The 20,008-nt window shown below is 56.3% G+C and overlaps 1 protein-coding gene across 2 annotated transcripts; it reads right to left on the bottom strand.

Moving 5' to 3' along the window:
- Positions 1–480: 480 nt before the first annotated feature.
- Positions 481–19,073, bottom strand: LOC104299399 (1-phosphatidylinositol 4,5-bisphosphate phosphodiesterase gamma-1). 2 transcript variants are annotated; one of them, XM_009899559.2, is made up of 32 exons: positions 18,036–19,073; positions 12,000–12,149; positions 11,799–11,892; positions 11,639–11,686; positions 11,137–11,221; positions 10,953–11,033; positions 10,828–10,862; positions 9,936–10,008; positions 9,751–9,852; positions 9,554–9,672; positions 9,370–9,455; positions 9,033–9,153; positions 8,765–8,933; positions 8,376–8,495; positions 8,036–8,143; positions 7,745–7,932; positions 7,340–7,540; positions 7,082–7,201; positions 6,423–6,606; positions 6,042–6,119; positions 4,860–4,963; positions 4,530–4,626; positions 3,903–3,969; positions 3,465–3,628; positions 3,042–3,138; positions 2,681–2,905; positions 2,261–2,409; positions 1,769–1,883; positions 1,371–1,532; positions 1,080–1,168; positions 775–959; positions 481–693 (listed from the first exon to the last, which is right to left on the bottom strand). In XM_009899559.2, the coding sequence occupies exons 1-32, from the start codon at positions 18,253–18,255 to the stop codon at positions 642–644; spliced, it is 3,888 nt and encodes a 1,295-aa protein (XP_009897861.1). In that variant the 5' UTR covers positions 18,256–19,073; the 3' UTR covers positions 481–641. The 2 variants fall into 2 exon arrangements, with proteins under 2 accessions (XP_009897861.1, XP_054023478.1); XM_054167503.1 differs by lacking the exons at positions 481–693; positions 775–959; positions 1,080–1,168; positions 1,371–1,532 and having other exon boundaries at positions 1,721–1,883; positions 18,036–18,570; positions 18,686–19,072.
- Positions 19,074–20,008: the final 935 nt, after the last annotated feature.

A 20,008-nucleotide genomic window follows, 5' to 3' on the forward strand; every position in this document is an offset into this window, starting at 1 on the left:
TGCCATACCTTGTCCCCTTCTCCCTGGTGACCATGATGGGGACATCTCAAGACATTTTGGGGTCCTCACCATGCCCTAATACTGCAGCTGGTGCAGACCCCCACCCCACCCCAGGCTATATGTACAGGCTGGATAAAAGAAGAAAATACAGATATTTATAGCAGGGGGACAAAACGTCCCCCTTACCCCACGCAGTGTCCCCTTGTGTCCCCATCCTGCTACCTCACTGCCAGCTGCTCCTGACCCCAGGATGGAGGTGGCTGGTCTTTGCCCCATCCTGGGCTGGTTGTGCCTCAGTTTCCCCATAAGTCATAGGGCTTGTGGTAGGAGATGGAGGACACAGGATTAAGAGGAGCTGTGGTGGCCAACCCATGGGGACAGGGATGTGACCATGAACCCCAGGGGACAAAGGATGAAGCTAGAGGCACTCAAGATCTACAACCGGAGCGTCCCACCTCACCCAGACAGAGAAACATCCAAAGTCCCCTTTTGTCCTCAAATTTGTCACACTGCTGTCACCCAGCCCTGGGTGCGGCAGGGGTGGTCCGGATCCAGCCACCCCACCTCCAAAGGTGGTTGCAGACGAAGAGGAGGCAGTGGGGAAGATCCACAGCAGGCTGGTGGGCTTGTATCCATCCAGCTCAGCTGCGTTTGGTGACCATCTGCCGGTCCCTCTTCTTCTTCTCCATCAACCTGGTGGGAAGCAGAGTGGTGGCCTTAGGGACCCTGTCAAGATGGACCTCCCAGAGGCACAGAGAGGGGACGGACACTCACTTGCGGTTGCGGACCTCGGTGAGCTCCATGAGGCGCTCCTGGGCTGCCCGCAGCTCGTCGAGGCGCTGCTGATAGCGCGAGTCGCAGCCGTTGGTGCGCTCGTAGCTGGAGACCTGGCTGGAGAGCTCGCTGGCGCGGTCCCGGAGCTGCTGGATGGAGGAGTAGAGGTTCTCCTCATCTTCCTCCTGCTCCAACACAAGGGTATGAGGCTGGTTAGGTGGAAGGACACCCCAGGGTGCTGTTTTCCCTTGCTTCAGCTGGGGAAACTGAGGTACAGGGCTCCCCCAGCTGCTTGGGCCACCTGCCTTGGCATTGATGATCTCAATGTGGATGAGGAGGGAGGCGAGCTCCAGGTCCTCGGTGTAGCTGTTCTTCAGTGGCACCGAGCGGTAGCCTGGACACAACACCACAACATGAGCTCACGTCAGGGGCCAAGCCCCTCACCACAGCCAGATCCCCAAGGAGATCATGATGATTGTCAGAGGGTTGGATTAGATGACCTTTGAAGATCTATTCCAACCCAAACCATTCTATGGTTCTGTGAGTCCATGATCACAATCCTGCTGTTGATAATGGTGCAGATGGAAGGACTATACCTGTTTTGAGGCCCTTCACAGGGAAGGTGGCTTGTGCCAAGAAATTGGGGTCACTGAACATGTCCTCCTCATACACCACGAAGCGGAGGAAGGCAAACTCAGGGTTGTTGATGTCAAAGACAAATTGCTTGAAGATCCAGACGGGGTTGAAGCCGTTGTCAGCTTGGGGGACAAGGAGAGAGCAAGGAGGTCAGAGTGGGGCTAGACACATGGACATCACCAGCATGGCACCAGCTCATTAGGGAGATGCTTGTCCTCTTCACCACCCCACAAAGCCTATCCCCATCACCTACATGACCAAGAGGACTACAAAAGACACAGCTGAGGTTGTCCTGGTGTCCCCACCTGTCCCCAAGGCACAGGGGACATATGGGAACATCACCCATATGGATCCTCACCTACAACGTCTGTCTTGTTCTTGCTGTTGTCATACTCAGAGCCGCAGACCTCCACCTCCACAAAGGGACACACGATGCTCCTCCCGTTCTTGGGCAGGTGCCGGGCACCAAGGATCTGTGGGAGGAAGAGGAGGAGGAAGAGAATGAGTTCCAGCCATGCTAAGCAATAAAAGACTTCTCAAACCTGCCCAGTGGCTCAGTTGGCTTGGGCTTGCCTACTTGGCCATCATTAGCCACATCACACCTTCTGCCCTCCACCTTGATCTCACTCATGTTAGGCTTGGCTTTGTGCCCTTGTGGGGTTTGCCCCCACAAAAAATGATGCCACATGTGGAGAAGGAGCCACAAACCAAAGAGATCATGGGGTCAGAAACTCCATGGGGCAAATTTGTGGCTGGAACATGTCAAAACCACCCCTAGCTGACCCAAAAACTAAGCTCCCATTTTGATGGTGACCACCTCAAGGTGGACCTTCTGTCCTTGCCCACTTGCCTGCAGCTGGACTGTGATGGGCTCCACGATCTTCAGGCTGTTCTTGTCAAAGGGGTCAAAAGTCTCATCCCTCATGATGTCAGGCTGCAGGACGTAGCCGCTGCGACCACCGAGCATGAAGAGTGCCTGGTTCAGCTGCATCGGCTTGTCTGTGGCCATGAAGACAGAGAAGCTCTGAGCTAAGGGGCTGTGGGTCCTGCCCTGGCAAACCCCACCCTGGTTGAAGAAGAGATGCAGGTGGGTTTTGCATGAAGCACCCAAGAACTGCATGGAGATGTCCCCATCAGGATGAGAACAAAGGCTGGAGAGATCATCCACACCACCTCTAGTGACAGGACCCTGGGCAGAGCCACTGGGGATGGTGATACTGAGGCCACCTGTGGGGACAAGCTCAGCAACCAGCGCAGGAGCAGGATTTACCGGGTGTCTGGAAGTTGAGGGCCACGAGCTGGCTCCCGCAGATCCACATGGGCAAGGGGTCATAGTTGGAGGAGTCCAGGCGCTGCCCTTTGGGGTAGATGCGGCTGAGCTGGCGCCGGTTGTACTGCAGGAACTTCTTGCCCTTGCTGCGGTTGGCGTACTTCTCCGCCTTGGTCTCCGGGAAGGAGGACATGTCCCTGTAGCACGCCTTATCCGTGCCGATCTCTGAAAGCACCCAGTGACCATTAGTGGGCAACAGGGAGCTGTGTGGTGGCCTGCAGGTGGCTCACCAGGACTGCTTGGTTCCCTCCCCCCATCCCTTCCCATGCTCATCCCACCATCCCGTTTCTCCAGCTCTTACTGTCCTCGTCGAACGGCACCGGCCGACAATACACCACCAGCTCGGAGAGCTCCAGCGCGATCTTCTTCCTCCGCTCCATGATCTTCCCCTCTTGCATCTACACAAGGGTTAAGAGGAGCTGAAGGTCTTCCTCCAGTCTCATCCTTTGGAGACGTTGAAGACCATCCATGGAGGAATGGAACCATCCAGCCCCTTTCTGAGACACTAGAACAGGTTGCCCAGGGAGGCTGTAGATGCCCCTCCCCTGGAGGTGTTCGAGGCCAAGGTGCTCAAGGATGAGGCCTTGAGCAACCTGGTCTAGTGGAAGGTGTCCCCACCTATGGCAGAGGGGTTGGAACTAGATGATCTTCAAGGTCCCTTCCAACCCAAACCATTCTATGATTCTATGACTCTATGAATCCTCTTCACCCTGGCGCCCCTCACCCTGGCGTCGGCGTTCTGCGTGGCCTCTCGGATCTTGGCCACCCACTCGCTGAGTTCTTCCTGGGTGTCCGCGGCCACGTCCAGCGACTGGGCTGCGTGGGACATCTGCTGGGAATGGATGGTGAAGACAAATGGTTTGGAGCTCCTCCCGTCTTTGGAGATAACTATAAGGACATCAGAGGGGGGCTTTACTTGAAGACATTCCCAATGGATGGCTCTGTGGAGCAAACGAAACCTCAGCGGTCCCGCTCCCGGGCCCCCACCAGCCCCTCCTGGCACCCCACCACACACATCCCTCCAAGCCCAGCTCCATGGTGCTCCCCACCACACCATGCCAAGCACAAGCCCAGCTGGCAACTGCCTGATAAGATTGAGGAGCCTCAACTCATGGCTGAGCTTCAGCAGAGGCTGCAGTGAGGATGTGGTTGGGACACTCACCAACATGGCAGGATGGCACATCGATGAAGCCCTTCAGGAAGTTCCCCAGGGGGCTGTTTTCTGATGACTGCAAGAGAAGAAGGAAGAGAGGGTGGTGGAGGAGGTATGTGAGGCCAAGCCTGGTGCCTATGCCATTTGAAAGCCTCCCTCCAGCCCACCAAACTGGTCAAGCCTAAGCAAAACTGGGGAACATGACCTGTTCTGCTCTGCAGGTGTGCATCTTCCAGCCTCTGGAGAAGGTTCTGAGCTAGTCTGGGCTGGTAGCATCAACCAGCTTCTGGAGAAGGATCTGGGCTTAAGTAGGACCATGAGCATTCCCCAGAATTCAGATAAGGGCCCAAGCTGTAGCAGGACCACGAGTATTTCCAAGCCTCTGGAGAAGGATCTGGGCTCAAGCAGGACCACAAGCAGCCCCTGGCCTTCAGATAAGGGTCCAAGCTGTAGCAGGACCATGAGTATTTCCCAGCCTCTGGAAAAGATCTGGGCTGCAGCAGGGCCATGAGCATCTTCCAGCCTCCAGAGAAGACCCAGGCTAGCACAGGGCCAGGAACATGCCCCAGCCTCTGTATTGTCCAGATTGACACAAAGCCGGGAGCATCTCAGGTGGCCTCAGTCCACTGCACTCACAGCCTCATCCTGCTCCTGTGCCTGTGTGCTGACGATCTCCTCCACGTAGTTGGCCGGGAACCACAGCTGCTTCTTGCCCCCATAGTCCCCTCGCCACCTGCAAGGGGTGAGAGGATCAAGGCAAACGGAGCAGTTTGGGGCGGTGGGACAGGGGTCACCATGCTGCGTGCCATGTCAGGGGGTGGCTGGAGAAGGGGTTGGCAGGGTGGGGGGGGGTGGGTGGGACAGAAAAGGAGGCAGTTAAAACCACCACGGGCTGAAAGCTCAAGGTGTCCCCTCCACCTTCCCCCCGCAGTGATGTCCATCCCAAGGGCCCCCAGCTGCCCTCACCAGCCGCCGTCCTGCTTGTCGACGTTGTGGATGATGGCTTGCTTGCAGAACGACAGCTCGTCCTCCCGCTGCGCTTTGTAGTCGTACAGAGCCTTCACCGTGCACTGCCACACCCACAAGAGGCACAGGTGTCACCACCCAGCGCTTGGAGACATTGGTGGGGTGTCCCACTCAGCCTAGCTTCTCAAGCCCCCACAGTGGAAGATGGAGGCTCCCAAGGGTCTGAAATCCTAAACAAGGTCCCTAAATCTCTCATGGCAGCAGGAGGGTGTGTTAGAGGGGACAAGAGGCCTGGAGGTGTTTGTGGTCCTGTAGACCACCAGGTTCAGAGCAAAGTGGGTTCTTCTGAGCCCCTGAGAAACCAAGTCCAGTTAAGAGGCATCCCTGCCCATGGCAAGAAGGTTGGAGCAGATGATCTCAAAGGTCCCTTCCAACCTAAGCCATTCTATGACTCTCCTGGGTCCTTCAGTGGTTTCTCTTGGTGCACTGAAAGGATGATGCCACCATCCCTTTAGGTTAAGCTTTCCCATGTTTGGTCTTAGCCTGAATACTGCTCTGCTGCACAAGGGACCTTGAAGGCTGGATGGGTGCTGGATCATGTCATTACAGGATCATGGTGGAGGAACCTTGAGCCTCCACAGTGCAGCCTCCTCCAGGGTCAGCTCTAAGATCAGCCCAATCTCAAAACCCTCTGAGGACAGAGACTAAGTCAAGTCCAAGGCCATCCTGGTACCAAAAATTTCCAAGGATGAAGGCTGGGTAAGTTGCAAGACCACCTCAGTCCCCAAAACCTTGGAATATGGAGACGGCACCACCAGGGAACTGACCCTAAAGCTGCTCTTCTTGGGGTTCCCCAGTGCAAAAGGGTCCATGGGGCTTTCCTTGCTGCTGAAACTAACTTGGGCCAGGTCCTTACTTCAGGCTGGGCTCTCCCCAGACCTGTCCTACCCACCACATTGTGGCAGTGCTGTCACTGGGGCTTGGATTGTCTCCAAGTGATGGTGATATGGGGTCCAGCGTTGCTTGAAAGCCAGAAAAACATAGCAAAACATCATCACTTCTCAGGTCAGTGGTGGGAGATGTGGTGGGTCTGTGGGGGGATCACCCAGCACCTCCAGCACTAGAATGGTCATGTCCCACGCACCCTCCACCACCTAGGGACACCGTCTCAGCCCTCCTTACCCTGGCCATTGGCATCTTGTTGGCTTCTACATAGAAGTGGGGGGTCCGCACCTCATACAGAGCTCCATAGTCCAGCTCCTGCAAGGAGAAATGCCTGAATGGGTCACTAGGATGTGGACAGGGCCAGCAAGAGGATGTGGTGGGAGCTGGGTGACCAGAGCAGGTTAAGAGGGACCTCATGTCCCATTGCAACTTGGAAGGGAATTGTGGTGAAGCTATAACCATGGACAACGGCTGTGGAATGAGCTTGGCCAGTTCTGGCTGGGCTTCAACTAGGAGGAAGAAGGAGACCTTCCAACCATGATGGAACTGGGGATGGGTCTTGGTTGCCTGTGCCACAGAGGCCCTGTTCCCACCATCCCCACCACTGGGAGCACTCACAGTGGTGCCCATCTTCTCCAGAGTCTCCTCATTGATGGGGTAGCGTAGCTTCATCTTGCGGTAGAGTGGATGCTTCTCATAGTAGCTGATGAGGTCCACCAGGCTCTCAAACTCAGCCGAGCTGCCCAGCATGAAGAGACGACCCTCCTGCTGGATGCGGCAGTGCTTGATCTTCCCCTCTGCCCTGGGACCACGAGAGACAAGGAGGGGACATGTGAGCGGTGGCTGGACCTTGGCTCCATGATGGGGACAGGTTGCCCAGGAAGATGGTGGAGTCACCATCCCTGATGGTCTTCAAAAACTGTGTAGACGTGGCACTTAGGGACATGGTTTAGTGGACATGGTGGTGTTGGACTTGGTGGTCCAGTGTGGTTAGTCTTGATGAACTTAAGAGGTCTTTTCCAACCTTAACGATGCTACAATTCTATTCTATGGTTCTATGTGATGCCACTAGGGATGTAGCTTTCCCATCACTGCTGCCATGAGGTTCCACCGTGACAGCACCACGCACCCCAGCATGTCACCTTACTGACCCAGAGTAGATCCTTTCCACCCACCACGGACTCACGACAGGCATGAGCCAGGCGGTTCTCAGCTCGGTTGGCAGCCGTGCCTGAGTCCAGCCGGGCTCGTGGTGGTGCCGAGGTGGCCACGCTCACCGGAAGGAGATGGCGTAGGAGTTGGGTTCGCTGCGCTTGCGCACCAGGAAGGCTCCGTCTCGTGGGACCCTCATCAGCATGTGCTCGGCCTGCAGGCGCGTCAGGCTGGCGTGGTACCACCTAGCAAAGCAGAACACGGAGGTGGTGGCTGAACATCAGCGTCTCTGCGCCCCGGCAGGCACCCACATCTGACAGCGGGGACAGAAGAGGCTGGTGAACCCAAGGGACCACCGGGGCGGGGCTGGGGAGCATCCTCACTCTTTGCTCTCGTGGGCATTGGGCTGGGGGACAGGGTCAGTGAGGCGCATCTCAAACTCATTGCAGCGGAGGGGCACCTCGCGGTAGTGGCAGATGAGGCTGTAGAGGCTGTCAAAGACCAGGTTGTCCGTCAGGTAGAACTTGGTGGCACCAGCTTCTTGCCGTGAGTGGATCCGGCAGTGCTGCACCCGGCTGGACCTCCTGCCGTGGTGGTGGAGAGAAGCTGAGTCAGTTCAGGGCCACATTCCCACCATTCCCTGATCAGGGCTCAACAGTGTGGCAATGCCCCCCCGCAAAAGCCGTTCCAGCCTCCACACTGGGGACTGACTGGTGGGCCAGCCCTTGGTGGGGTGCCCAGACCAGCCTGGGCAGGGTGGGATCCTGTTTCCACCACGGAGGCCCTACCAGAAGGAGAGGGTGTAGTCGCCCACAAAGGTCTCGCTCTCGCGCACCAGGAAGGTGCCATCCTTGCCGCCCGTCTCAGTGCAGTACTCGTGGAGCAGCTTCTCGGCGATCTGGCGCCCGTCACGGCCACCTCCCAGCTTCCCATGGAACCACTTCTCGGTGAAGTGCAGCTCGTTGTTGTTGAACTCCTACAAGTTCACCCCAAAATGGGTGTCGCCAACCTCCAGCACTCCCCATGGTGTCCTCCCTAAATCCCCCTGCCCCATGGCAGGCATCCTGCCCCTCACCCACCTCCTTCTGCTCCACCTCCTCTTCATCCTCATTGAACTGGTAGCGGGATGTCTCCTCTGAGTAGTAGATCTTGTTGCTTGTCAGGACAAAATAATGAGGGCTCCAGGTCTGCGAGGGAGGAAGAGCACCACCAGGGTTGGGAGGTTGATGGCAGAGGAAGAGCAACACCAAGGTTGGATTGACAGCATAGAGGGATGGGACTTTGAGGTGCTTGTTTCTGCTCCCTCCTGTCTCTCACAGCATTGCAATGGTCTAGGGAAGCCCATAACCCATGTCCAACTCCAACCCCAGTGCTCATCCCCTTCTGACCCCTGGCTGCCCTTGGCAGGGAGCGCCTTACGTGGTCGATAGGATCTTCAAGGTAGAGAATGCCATTCTTGATGGAGTTGCTGATGTCATTCTCTGAGTAACTGGCAGTGGAGACCTCCTCGTACAGGTTCCCTTCGACCAGCTTCTTGTGCTGGGGACAAGAGAAGGGAGCTCTTCATGGTGTCCAACACACTGATCTCCTAACCCTCAGGCCGTTTGTGGGTTCCCACAGATTGCTTTCCACCACCCTGTGATCCCCTCGACTATCTCTTGCAGGAGAACATTGAAGAAGCCCTACTTGTACACAGAGGGAGATTGCTCTTGGGTCCCAAGATTTGGGAGAATCGCCATCCCACCCAGCCCACTGTGGTCTTTGTGCCTCCTGCAAAGGCAGGCTTTGGAGTGGTGTCCACTCCATACCTTGATTAGGATCTTCTTCTTGAGCTGTGTGGGTGAGGGCAACTCATCGGCATTGATGTCCACTGGCTTGGTGAGCAGCATGTCCCCAAAGACCTTCTTGAAGTGGGAGGCCATGTTCCTCTGCTGGACAATGCTGCAGTGATCTTCAATGGAGAGGATGATGGGGAACCTGGAAGAAGTAGGTGGGAATGGTGACCTCAGATGAAGGTGAGGGGGAGGTTGCCTGTTGGCCCCAGAACTGGGGGGCTGCTGGGGGGCTGGGCCCTACTCAGAGGTGACGAACGCGTGCTCCTTGATGGTGTGCAGCACATCCAGGAACTTGATCTTGGAGGTGAGCGTGTGGCCATGGTAGATGATGGGGAGATCATCTGGACCATCCCAGCAGTCCACTGAGTGAGGAGACACCTTGGTTAACACAATGTGGTCACCAACCATACACATTCTGGTCAACAACCATGCACTGGGGTCCATGTTTTTGGGCCCCTAAACATGGAAGACCCCTCTCAACCCCAGTGCCATGGCATGGCTGCAGAGGATGGTCTGTCTGATGCACCATGAAATTCTGGGGGAGACTGAGCATCACCAAAGGGTCTGGTGGGACTCACACTCAATGCAGCGACAGCCCATGCGCAGGCAGCGGGCATACGCCTCCAGGGAGGACTCACTGGAGAACTGGTCCCCTGTTAGGTACCTGCAGAGGAGTGAGAAGGACCATCAGTGGCTTAGGCTACCTTGATGAAGGTGATGAGATGCTCAGAGGACCCCAAGGAGAGCCCGCCCTGTCCTTACGTGTTGTGGGAGGAGGAGATCCAGTACTGGGACAAGGGGTGGTTCATCTCCTCGGGCACCACGCGCTCATACTTGGAGTCCATCACCATGTTCTCCTTGGAGAAGAGGTACGTGAGGAACTGGGGAGGGAAGCAGAGGTCAGAGCCTGATGGGGACAAGAAGACACCCTTGGGTGGGTGCTGTGTGGGGCCACCCACCTCATCCAGCTGGAAGGAGGGGTCTGTTGCTTCATTGCAGCCCTCCTTGAGGTAGCTGCACATGTAGTCCCTCACCATGCCCACGTCGCTGGCCCAGGCTTCCTTGGGTGGAAACATGGCCATTGTTACAGGAGGAACAGATTGAAGCTAAGAGTGATGTCATGGAGGTGTCTCAGGGCACCTACCTTCTGATCATGCAGCAGGAACTTCTGGAAGTCATAGAGGGAGATTTGGCACAGCTCAGGGCGGTCCACGTTCCTGGGACATGGAGCAGCCATCAGTGGGGACCAGGACCAGGAGTTGGGATAGACCCCATGAAGAGGTTGAGGCCACCGATGTCCACCTGAAGCTCAGCCCCATGATGCCCCCCAGTCCTGCCAGCTGCACAGGGGGCCTGGGGAGAGTGTTCCTACATCCCTAGTACCCATCCCTGCTCCCATCTCCATACCCATTCCTGCTCAGATCCCTGCTCCCATCTCCACTCCCATCCTTCTTCATCCCTGATCTCATCCTCACTCCCATCTCCACTCTCATCTTTTCCCATTCCTGCTCCTGTCCCTGCTCTCAGCCTCACTCCTGTCCCAGCTCCCATCCCTATTCCTATTCCCCACTTCCATATCTGCTCATCCCTTCTCCCATCCCTGATCATCTTCTCTCCCATCCTTGCTCCCATCTCCACTCTCATTGCCACTTCCATTCCTGCTTCCATCTCTGCTCTGATCCCTACTTCTATTCCCATACCCATTCCTATTCCCTTTCCCTCTCCTTTCTCCCATTCCCACTCCCTTTCCCTCTCCTTTCTCCCATTCCCACTCCCATCCCTGCTCATCTCTGCTTTTGTTTATGCTCCCATCTCCACTCCCAACCCTTCTCCCATCTCCTTTCCCATCCCTGCTACTATTCTTGCTCTCATTGCTAATTCCCATTCCCCCTCTTCTATCCCTGCTCCCATTCCTGCTCCAATCCCCACTCCCATCCCCAGCTCTGTCCCACCACTCGGCTGCATTGCCCACCCAACAGACCCAACTCCTGGAATGTTGTTTGAAATGGAAGCCATGGAATTCCCTGGATATTCACCTCAAAGGGAAGGAGAGCTCCAGCTGCTCAATGACCTGCAAGACAAGGGAGAGGGCCAGGCTTAGCTGGTGAGGGACACGTCGCACTGGGGGGAGATGCTTTAGAGGACAAGTCATGGCTCTTACCGACTTCTGTGCATCAAACATCAGGTTCTTGTAGAACTGGATGAAATGGGAGAAGGTCATCTCATTCCTGGCTTCCACCTCCTGTAGGAGATGGTGCTTCAGGTGAGTGGAGCCACCCAACCAGAGCTGGTGACACCAGGGATGGCTTGAAGGCCATCTCCTTGCATAGCTAGGAAGTCCTTACCACGAGTTTGTCCCTCAAGAACCTCATGTTTGGGACCCGGTAGTTCACCTGGGGCAGCATGGCCTTCAGATCCTTCACTGTGATGCTGCAGGAGGGTGTATATGGTGTCAGGGTGCTGCCCAGACCCCATAGAGAACAGACAACCTCTGAATGGGTCTCAGCTCCCAACACCAAGGGTCTCACCCTAAAACCTGGTACAGTGTGGTCTTTGGTGTGGGGCTCCCACCCTAACCAGGCTGTAGCCTGCCACTGTGGTACAGCACACAATTACATGGGTCCTGGCATGAGGCTGGGGAGAAGGAGCCTGTCTGCAAACCATGTGGAGATGATGCCCACCCCCATAATAATTTTGGACCAAATTCATTTGATTTGGGATTTTGCTGTGCTGGGGAGATGTTTATGGGCTGCACTGACGGTCCACCCCCTCCTGGCACTGGTGGAAATGCAGCAGCAGCCATGAGGACATTGGGGTCTAGATTTCTTGGCACGAGGTGGTGCTCACCTGCCTTCCCGTGACCGGTCCATCCCATCAAACTGTTTCCGTAGCCACCTGGGAAGGAAGGGATGGCAGACGGTGCTCAGCCCCATGAGGAACCAAACCCAGGGCAGGCTTTGTCCTCCAGATGCTGACCATGAAAGGGCACCTGCTGGTCCTTCCTCACCTCTCGATCTGCAGCGGGGTCTGGGCTTTCTGGGTGTCCACCACCAGCCAGTTGAGACCTGTTATCCACAAGTTGATGTCCTCCTCGCAGAAAGCTGGAGGAGAAAGGGGAGGGTGGTGAGATGAGGATGGGGGAGATGGGGTCGGCGATGGGATGAGAGCCCAGGGGCGGCCAGGTGGGAGGAGGCCGGAGCCCACGCACCGGCCACGCTGAGTGTCCTCAGCCTGAAGTCCATGCCGTAGAGGATGATGAAGCACATGCTGAAGTCCAGCTTGCGAGCGTCCTCGGGGTAGCGCTCGAAGTCCCGCGAGTTCTTCCCCAGGCGGATCTCCTTGATCTCCCGGATGTCGACTGTGGGCAGACAGCAACACGGGGTTGTCCCCTGCCTTCACCCCCTTCACACCCTGCCACCACCCACTTGGGCAGCAGCAGGGGGCACTGCCAGCGGACCATAGGGCATCTAAGAGCTTTGTCCCCGGGATAGGGCATCCCCCTGGCACTGCCCATTAGTGGGTGATGTTCTTGTGGGTGCTGTGGCCACGTATCCTCCAAGAAGACATGTCCCTACTGCCATCCAGTGATGTGGCACCATGGCTAATACATGTTCTTCATGGAACTGTGTCCCCAGAATGGGGCATCCCCATGGCACTGCCTGTTGGTGCATGATGGCCATGGCCAGTGATCCACGTCCCCAGGACAGGTTGTCCCTGCAGCACTGCTGCCCTTGTGTGACAGAACCATGGCTGCTGTGGCCATATGTCCTCCAGGGACCCACATCCCCAGGACAGGATGTCCCTGCAGCACTGCTGCCCTTGCATGGCAGCACCACGGATGCTGAGTTCATGTGTCCTCCATGGATCCATGTCCCCAGGGGGGTGTCCCTGCAGCACCACGGATGCTGAGTTCATGTGTCCTCCAGGGATGTCCCCAGGATGAGGTATCTCTGCAGCACTGCCTCCATGTATGCATCTGCTGCCTCCACTCCTATGTGTCCTCCACAGACTCATGTCCCCAGGACGTGGCACCCCAGCAGTGCTGCCCACTGCTTTCCCAGCTTTGTGGGTGCCACGTGTCCTATGGCCTCAGCCTGCCCCATCCCAACCACCTCATCTCCAGCCAGTTCTCCTCCCCAGCTCTGGGGCAGGCTGAGCTCATCCTTTAATTGAAGACACCTACTCAAAGGTGCCAATTTGGAGCTCCAGCAGCCTGGACCACAGGGTGGTTCTTTCCTGCCACACTGCTCTCTCATTATCCCGCTATATAAAGCCCCATTGGCAGCAGGAGGGTTGGGTTTCCGGACCGTGGTCTTCCTCACCACTACACTACCAGGGGACATTTCCAACCCCTCCTTGGCCAGGTGGACACATTCCACAAGGAGCAGAATAGTAATATGATGAGATGATTAACAACAGCCAAAGCTGATCTCTGTACCGTGAGCATCAACCCTTTGGGCAGCTTCACGATCTGGAGCTGAACCATCGGCACCGGAAAGGACCTTTGTACGGGCAAGAGTGGCCGGATCCCGGCGCCGGGGTATTGTCCTGCCAGGAAATGGCTCATTTCCTGGAGAATTTCCAGCCCAGCCGTGCTTCCGAAGCTGTGCTGCTGGTGGGGAAGGGCTGCTGGTGCCTTGACTGTAGAACCGTGGAATTGTTGTGGCGGGAAAAGACCTCTGAGATCATCAAAGAACCATCAACCCGACACCACCGTGGCCATTAAAACATGTCCTGAAGTGCCACCGTGTCCACATGTTTCGTCAACACCTCCAGAGAGGGTGAGATGATGCTTTTATTTAGGACTAGAGCTTCAGAAATGAAACTGTGGTGATGACTCTCTGCAGCCTCCGTGGCTTGGAGCAAATGCTCTTTGGGAGGTATTTGGGGGTAAAGAGAGCTTTACTGGTTAAAAAACAGCTGCTTGTCCCCAAACCTGCCCATCCAGAGGGTGACAGGGAGAAGCAAGAAACCAGTGGCTACCAATGTTCCACCACCAAGTCCCAATGTAGACGCCCCCCAGCTCAACATCTTCATGATCCAGCTTCAGACCTGACATCTGGGTGCTGACAATTATCACAGGATCATCAAATCATCAAATGTTTTCGAAGGCACCTTCAAAGGTCATGTCATGCAACCCCCTGCAGCCAGCAGGGACATCTGCAACTACAGCAGATTGCTCAGAGCCCCAAACAAACTGGCCTGGAATGGTTCCAGGGATGGGACATCTCCCATTGCTCTGGGCAACCTGGGCCAGGGTCTCACCACCCTCACAGTGAAGAATTTATTCTTTAGATCTAGCCTCAATCTCCCTCTTTTAGTCTAAAACTGTCACCCCTTGTCCTGTCACAACAGGCCCCTGATTGTCTCCATCTTACAGACCCCCTTGAAAGGTCACCAGAAGGTCTCTTTATAGTATCATAGAATCAGTCAGGGTTGGAAGGGACCTCAAGGATCATCTAGTTCCAACCCCCCTGCCATGGGCAGGGACACCCCACACTAGATCAGGCTGGCCAGAGCCTCACCCAGCCTGGGCTTAAACACCTCCAGGGATGAGGCCTCAACCACCTCCCTGGACAACCCATTCCAGGGCTTCACCACTCTCACAGTGAAGAACTTCTTCCTCACGTCCAGTCTGAATCTCCCCACCTCCAGCTTCATTCCATTCCCCCTAGTCCTATCACTACCTGAGATCCTGAGAAGTCCCTCCCCAGCCTTCTTGTAGGCCCCCTTCAGATACTGGAAGGCCACAACAAGGTCACCTCGGAGCCATCTTTGGAGCCTTCTCTTCTCCAGGCTGAACAACATCAACTCTGGCTGCACAGCAGAGGTGCTCCAGAGGGGCAGAATCCCCTCCCTCCACCTGCTGCTCACACTGCTGGGGATCATGAGCTCTGGGTGGCTCACGTCCAGCTTTTCACCCACCAGGACCCCTAGGTCCTTCTCTTCAGGACAAACATCCCAGCCCCACAAAGAGCTGAAGGAAGAGGGAGCGGCGCAGGGCTGCACAATGCACCAGGGCTGGTGGCTTCCTGGAAACCACATCTGCAGCGGATTTGCAGCCATCATGTCACAACTATGTCTCCAAACTCCTCCCCGCATTGTCTCAGGGGTCCCGGGTGATTAAAAACACTCTGGAAGTTGGTTCCAGCTGTGAAAATCCCTTTATTTTTTTGCCCCCTCCCTCTTCTGATGCAAAGAAGATTTGCTGCAAAGAAGATTTGAAACGGTTGGCAGATGACAGAGAAGCAGGTTCTGCCTGGTGGCTTTTAGGGATGTTGAGAGCCTGGGAGTGTTCTTCACCCATGAGGAGAAAAACAAAGTGAAGTGGCTGGAGGGAATGGCTGTGCTGGGAAATCCCAGCTGTGCCGGGTCCAGCCATGTCCCCTCATCCTCACCTTGCTCATCCTTTCTGGTAGGACATGTGACAGCTCAGATCCTCTTTTATGGGGGGAAATTTCTTGGAGTTTCCCCCCCAGATTTTTCCTTGTGCTGGGGTCTGCTGCGGGTGATGAGTTGGAAACCCCCCATGATGAGGTTGATTTTGGAGGTGATACTCCAGGTGAGCCCATCAGCATGGACATGCTTCCACTGGCTGTGTGATGAAGCGGGGAACTATCCTGCATGGACTGAGCAGAGCCAGCCTCTGAGTCCTAGTCCTGTCAGGACATAACAGAGACATCAGAGCTGTCACTGGTCCCCACTAATCCCTCCACAAGTGGGAGGTCTGGATGAAGAAGGGATTTGAAATGGTCTGGACAGGCATGAGGTTGGACACGGGCTTGGGGCAAGACCCTGAGGATGAACCAGAGTTCTCTGCACTTCCACATCGTGGCTAGTAGGAGGAAGTGTGAGCATGGAGCAGGGCTGGAGCAGGGCTGGAGCAGGGCTGGAGCAGGGCTGGAGCAGGGGGCGAAGATGCTCCATCTCACCACCAAGACAGTGGAATTAGTCCCATCCAGGGCTGAGCAGTGGGGTCGGATGGCAGGATTGTCCCATTTCCAGGGGGATGCCCTTGGAGGATGGTTGGCTATGTATTTCCATGGTGGGTTTTGGGCTGTCAAATGGAGCAGCCAGAACACTGGTGGGGAAACTGAGGCAGGACATCAGAAGCAACCTGAGAGCCCAACCCAGCTGCTGAACATGTTATTTCCGTAAGTGGAGAATGAACTCTTCCACATGAGGACCACTCCAACACTGGGCGCCCTTCCTCCTCTTGCCTATCCTTCCTCCTCTCCTCCTCCCACAAATCTGCTCCTGCACCCAGCAGGTCCAGACAAGCATGGATTCTACTCATGACAGTGCTCACATCCAGGTGCCACCCTCCTGCTTCCTCCAGGCTGTCAGCCTGGCTCAGGGTTGTCCCCTCTTCAGTGGGAGCGGATTTTGCTTCACCTCATACAAAACAAGTGGTGAGTGGTGATTTTCAGGTGGGCAGTTTTTTAGGACACCCCCCAAGACCCCGAGGGAAATGGCACCTGTCAGCTCTCAAATCTCCCTGATGGGCTTTGCCATCATCCAGGTGAGGTGATACCCTAAAATGGGATTCCTCCTCATACGTGGAGGGTGGATGAGGTGACGGTATGGATCCACATCACCCCAACCTCATGTCTTCATCCAATGGCTCTTTTTAGCTCAATTTAAGGGGAGGTGCAAGCCCTGAGGTAACAAGCAATCAGGTAAAAAGGACCAAGGCATGGCCCTCCACCAATGACTGGCGGCGGGAATATGGCCCAACAGCCTACTAGCCACCAGTGAACCCACAAGGAAGGGTGACTATGGATGCTCCAGTGGGAGCGTCTCCTGTGCTGGATCCCAAGGCCACCAAACTTTGCACTGATATTCTTAACACACATGGGTCAAAGCCCAGCTGGCCAAGTTCTCTCTGGGCTGCATGGGGCCACCACCACATTCCACCTCATGCTGCTGCCTGCCCCAGCAGCCTGAGCTCCCCAGTTTTGGGGTTAAAATGACCATGAATGGGCAAAGTGGTAGCCAGCTCCTTTATTTCCTTGCCAGGAAGGACCTATATCCTCAGGGATGAAATAGCAGCAGCTTGACCGCCATGGCAATTATGGACTGCATGAGCTGGGATGGAGGAGGTGAGGGTTGCTCAGCCCAGCAGCTCCTACATTTATATCTCTGGACATCCCACCATGGTTGGACATTCCACCACAGTAGGACATCCCATTGCAATTGGCCATCCTGATACAGCAGGGCACCCCATCATGGCCAAGCACCCCATCATGGGCAGGGGTCCCGATATGATTGGTCACCCTACCATGTCCAGGCCTCCCACCATATCTGGACATCTCATCACGGCTGGGCACCCCACCATGGCCAGGCACTCCACCACAGTGGGCACCCTACCACAGTCAGTCAACTCATCACCACCAGGTCCTTCACTGAGGTTGGGCATCCCACTACAGCCAGGAATTCCACCACAGTAGGACATGTCACCATGGCAGGGCACCCCATGACAGCCAGGCACCCACCCCTTGACCAGATACCCCACTGCAGCTCAACATCTCACCATAGTAGGGCATTCAGCCACAGCCAGACACCTCACAGGCAGTCCCCCCAGCATGGCTGGGCATCCCAACATGTCCAGGCATCCCATAACCAGTCACCCCCCCACAGTAGCATGGTAGGGCACTCCACCACATCCAGGCATCCCACCTCATTCAAGTACCCCACAGCCAGGCACTCCACCACAGTAGGACTTCCTAACATGGGTCACCCCAGCATGGTCAAGCATCCTAACACATCCAGGCATCCCATACCTGGTCATCCCACCACAGCAGGACTTCCCACCACGGCCAAGCACCCCATGACCAGGCACCCCATCACAGTAGGACATCATACCGCAGCAAGGCAACCCACAGCCAGTCACCCCAGCAAGTCTAGGTACCCCACAGCCTGTCACTCCACCACAGCTGGGCTTCCCAGCATGGCCACACACCCCACAGTCATCCCACCATGGAGGGGACTCCACCACAGCCAGACACCAAGTAGCCTGTCACCTCACCGTCGTAGGACATCTCAGCACGGCCAGGAATCCCACAGCCAGGCATCCCACCGTGGAAAGGGGACCCCAGCACGGCCAGGCACCCCATAGCCAGTCACCCCACCACAGCAGGCCATCCCACCACGAGCAGGAACTCCACAGCCAGATACCCCCACCATAGTTGGACATCCCGCCAGCACGTCCCCAGTCCCCACTGCCGCAGCCATCGATACTCACTGTCCCCCTCCACCTTCTCGGGCGTCCGGCTCCAGATGATCTGCCGGGTCTCCAACTTCACCTGGAAGGTCCTTCTCTCCGGCCTCTGCGACTTCTTCTGATAGAACAAGGTGAGGACAGTACCCATCTCCAGGCAGCGCAGGATCCTGCCCATGTCCCCTGCCTCCATCCTGCTGTCCTCCAGAAAGCCATTGACGCTGTTGAGCCTGGCCATGGACATCTTCAGTGCGCGGCCATCGCCCGGCGGAGCCGCAGAGCCGAGGTTGTCTCATGCAGGAGAGGACAAACCCAAGAGCCGAGAGCTCCCTGGGGATCTTCTCCGCTCGCCCCGGGCGTGGGTTTCCTTTACGGCCGACGTCCCCACCGCCACACCGCGGCCACCACGCAGGCTTGGTGACAGCAGGGAGGAAAAGGGTGGGCTGGAGGTGCCGTGACCTTCTCGCCGAGGTTGAATCCGGCCCCAGCGCTGGCATCCAGCGATGGTGGGAGAGGAGATGTTGGGCAGCTCCGCTCGTGTTGGCCTTGTGGTTGAGAGCTGGGGGAGAGAAAAACCATCCGGCCGCCGTAGAGAGATGGTGGAAACACCTCTGTGGGTGAAAGAAGGTGGTGTGGGGAGCTGGGGAAAAAAACAACAAAAAAAGCCAAGTCACCCCAAAAGTGTCGGCGTGGAGGCGGTGAATCCCCCCCACCCCGGCCGCCGGGCCAAGCGGGGCCGGGGTCGGAACTGGGGAGCGACGAGGGGGGTGTCGAGGGGGTTGTTCGGCCAGGCTGAGGAAGCGGGGAGAGATCCTGGTGGGATAGGATGTGGGATGGTGGAGAGCGGTGGTGGTAGATGAGGAGGAGGTGGAGGAAGAGGAGGAGGAGGAGGAGGAGGTGAAGGAGGAGGAGGAGGGGGCCTCCCAAGCAGCCGCCCGCCACCCCTCTCTCCTCCGCTGCTTCTTAATTTTCGGGCTGATGAAATGGACGCCCAGAGGAAACGGCAATCACACATGGCCGGAAAGGGATCAGAAAGGGATCGGAAAAAAAATGCAGGATCTTGGAGAAAGGAAAATCCCGGCCAGGGGGGAAAAACCGGCTGAGGGTGACATCTAGAGGCACTCAAAATGGGGACCGGCTTTTGGAGAGGGTAACCCAGGGGCTGCCGCCACCATCCCAGGGGGCACCGTGGGATCGGGTTGTTTGGGTGGAAAAGTTGGGCTAAAAGAGGGTTAAAGATGAGGAAAGTAGTTGCTGTGGATTTAACTCCTGCTTGTCCTCGCCGTGTCAATGATCTGAGGCTGGAAGCTCCACGAGTGACCAGGACTGGACTCACTGGTGTCATGAGGTTTGTCCTGCCTCAAATGTACGGGGAGAAAGGGGTAGGGGCTGCAGTGAGGGGACTGAAACTCATCTGGAGAGAGGGGGAAAGGCATTACAGTGCAGGGCTTGGTGTTACAGCTCCTGTTTGGTCACTCTAGTGGGTGCTGGATGGGCAAAGACCTAACGGTGCTGGGGGGCAGATGCTTTGTGGAGGAATTTGGGAGGATCTTGGAGAAAGGGAAGTCCAAACTTGGGAAGAAATACATGAGGATGAGGTAGAGAGGAACTCAAGGTCCCATCCATGTGCACACCCACGTGAATTTCAGCCAAAAAAGCTGAGGAGCAGTCATGATCCCAACAGCAGTGGCAGATAGGAACTCATGGAAACCAAGCCCAGTGTCAGGGGGCGTACCAACACATCGTGATGCTCACACGTGTGAGGGGCTGCAAATTAAAACAGTTTGGACCTTCATCTCTCCAAAAATACAATGGTGGGTCTGGAGCTTCAGAGCAAAGCACAGAGCAAAGCATCTTACTGGGTTTTGCTGCAGCTGTCTCCAAAGACTGTTGCTGGGATGTTTGGCCCATGTGAATCTCATGAGGTGCAAGAAGGCTGAGAGCAAGGTCCTGCACATGGGTTGGGACAATTTTCAGTAACAAAACAGGCTGGGGGA

This window comes from Dryobates pubescens, chromosome 14, assembly GCF_014839835.1.
Source record: "Dryobates pubescens isolate bDryPub1 chromosome 14, bDryPub1.pri, whole genome shotgun sequence".
NCBI classification, from domain to species: Eukaryota; Metazoa; Chordata; class Aves; order Piciformes; family Picidae; genus Dryobates; species Dryobates pubescens.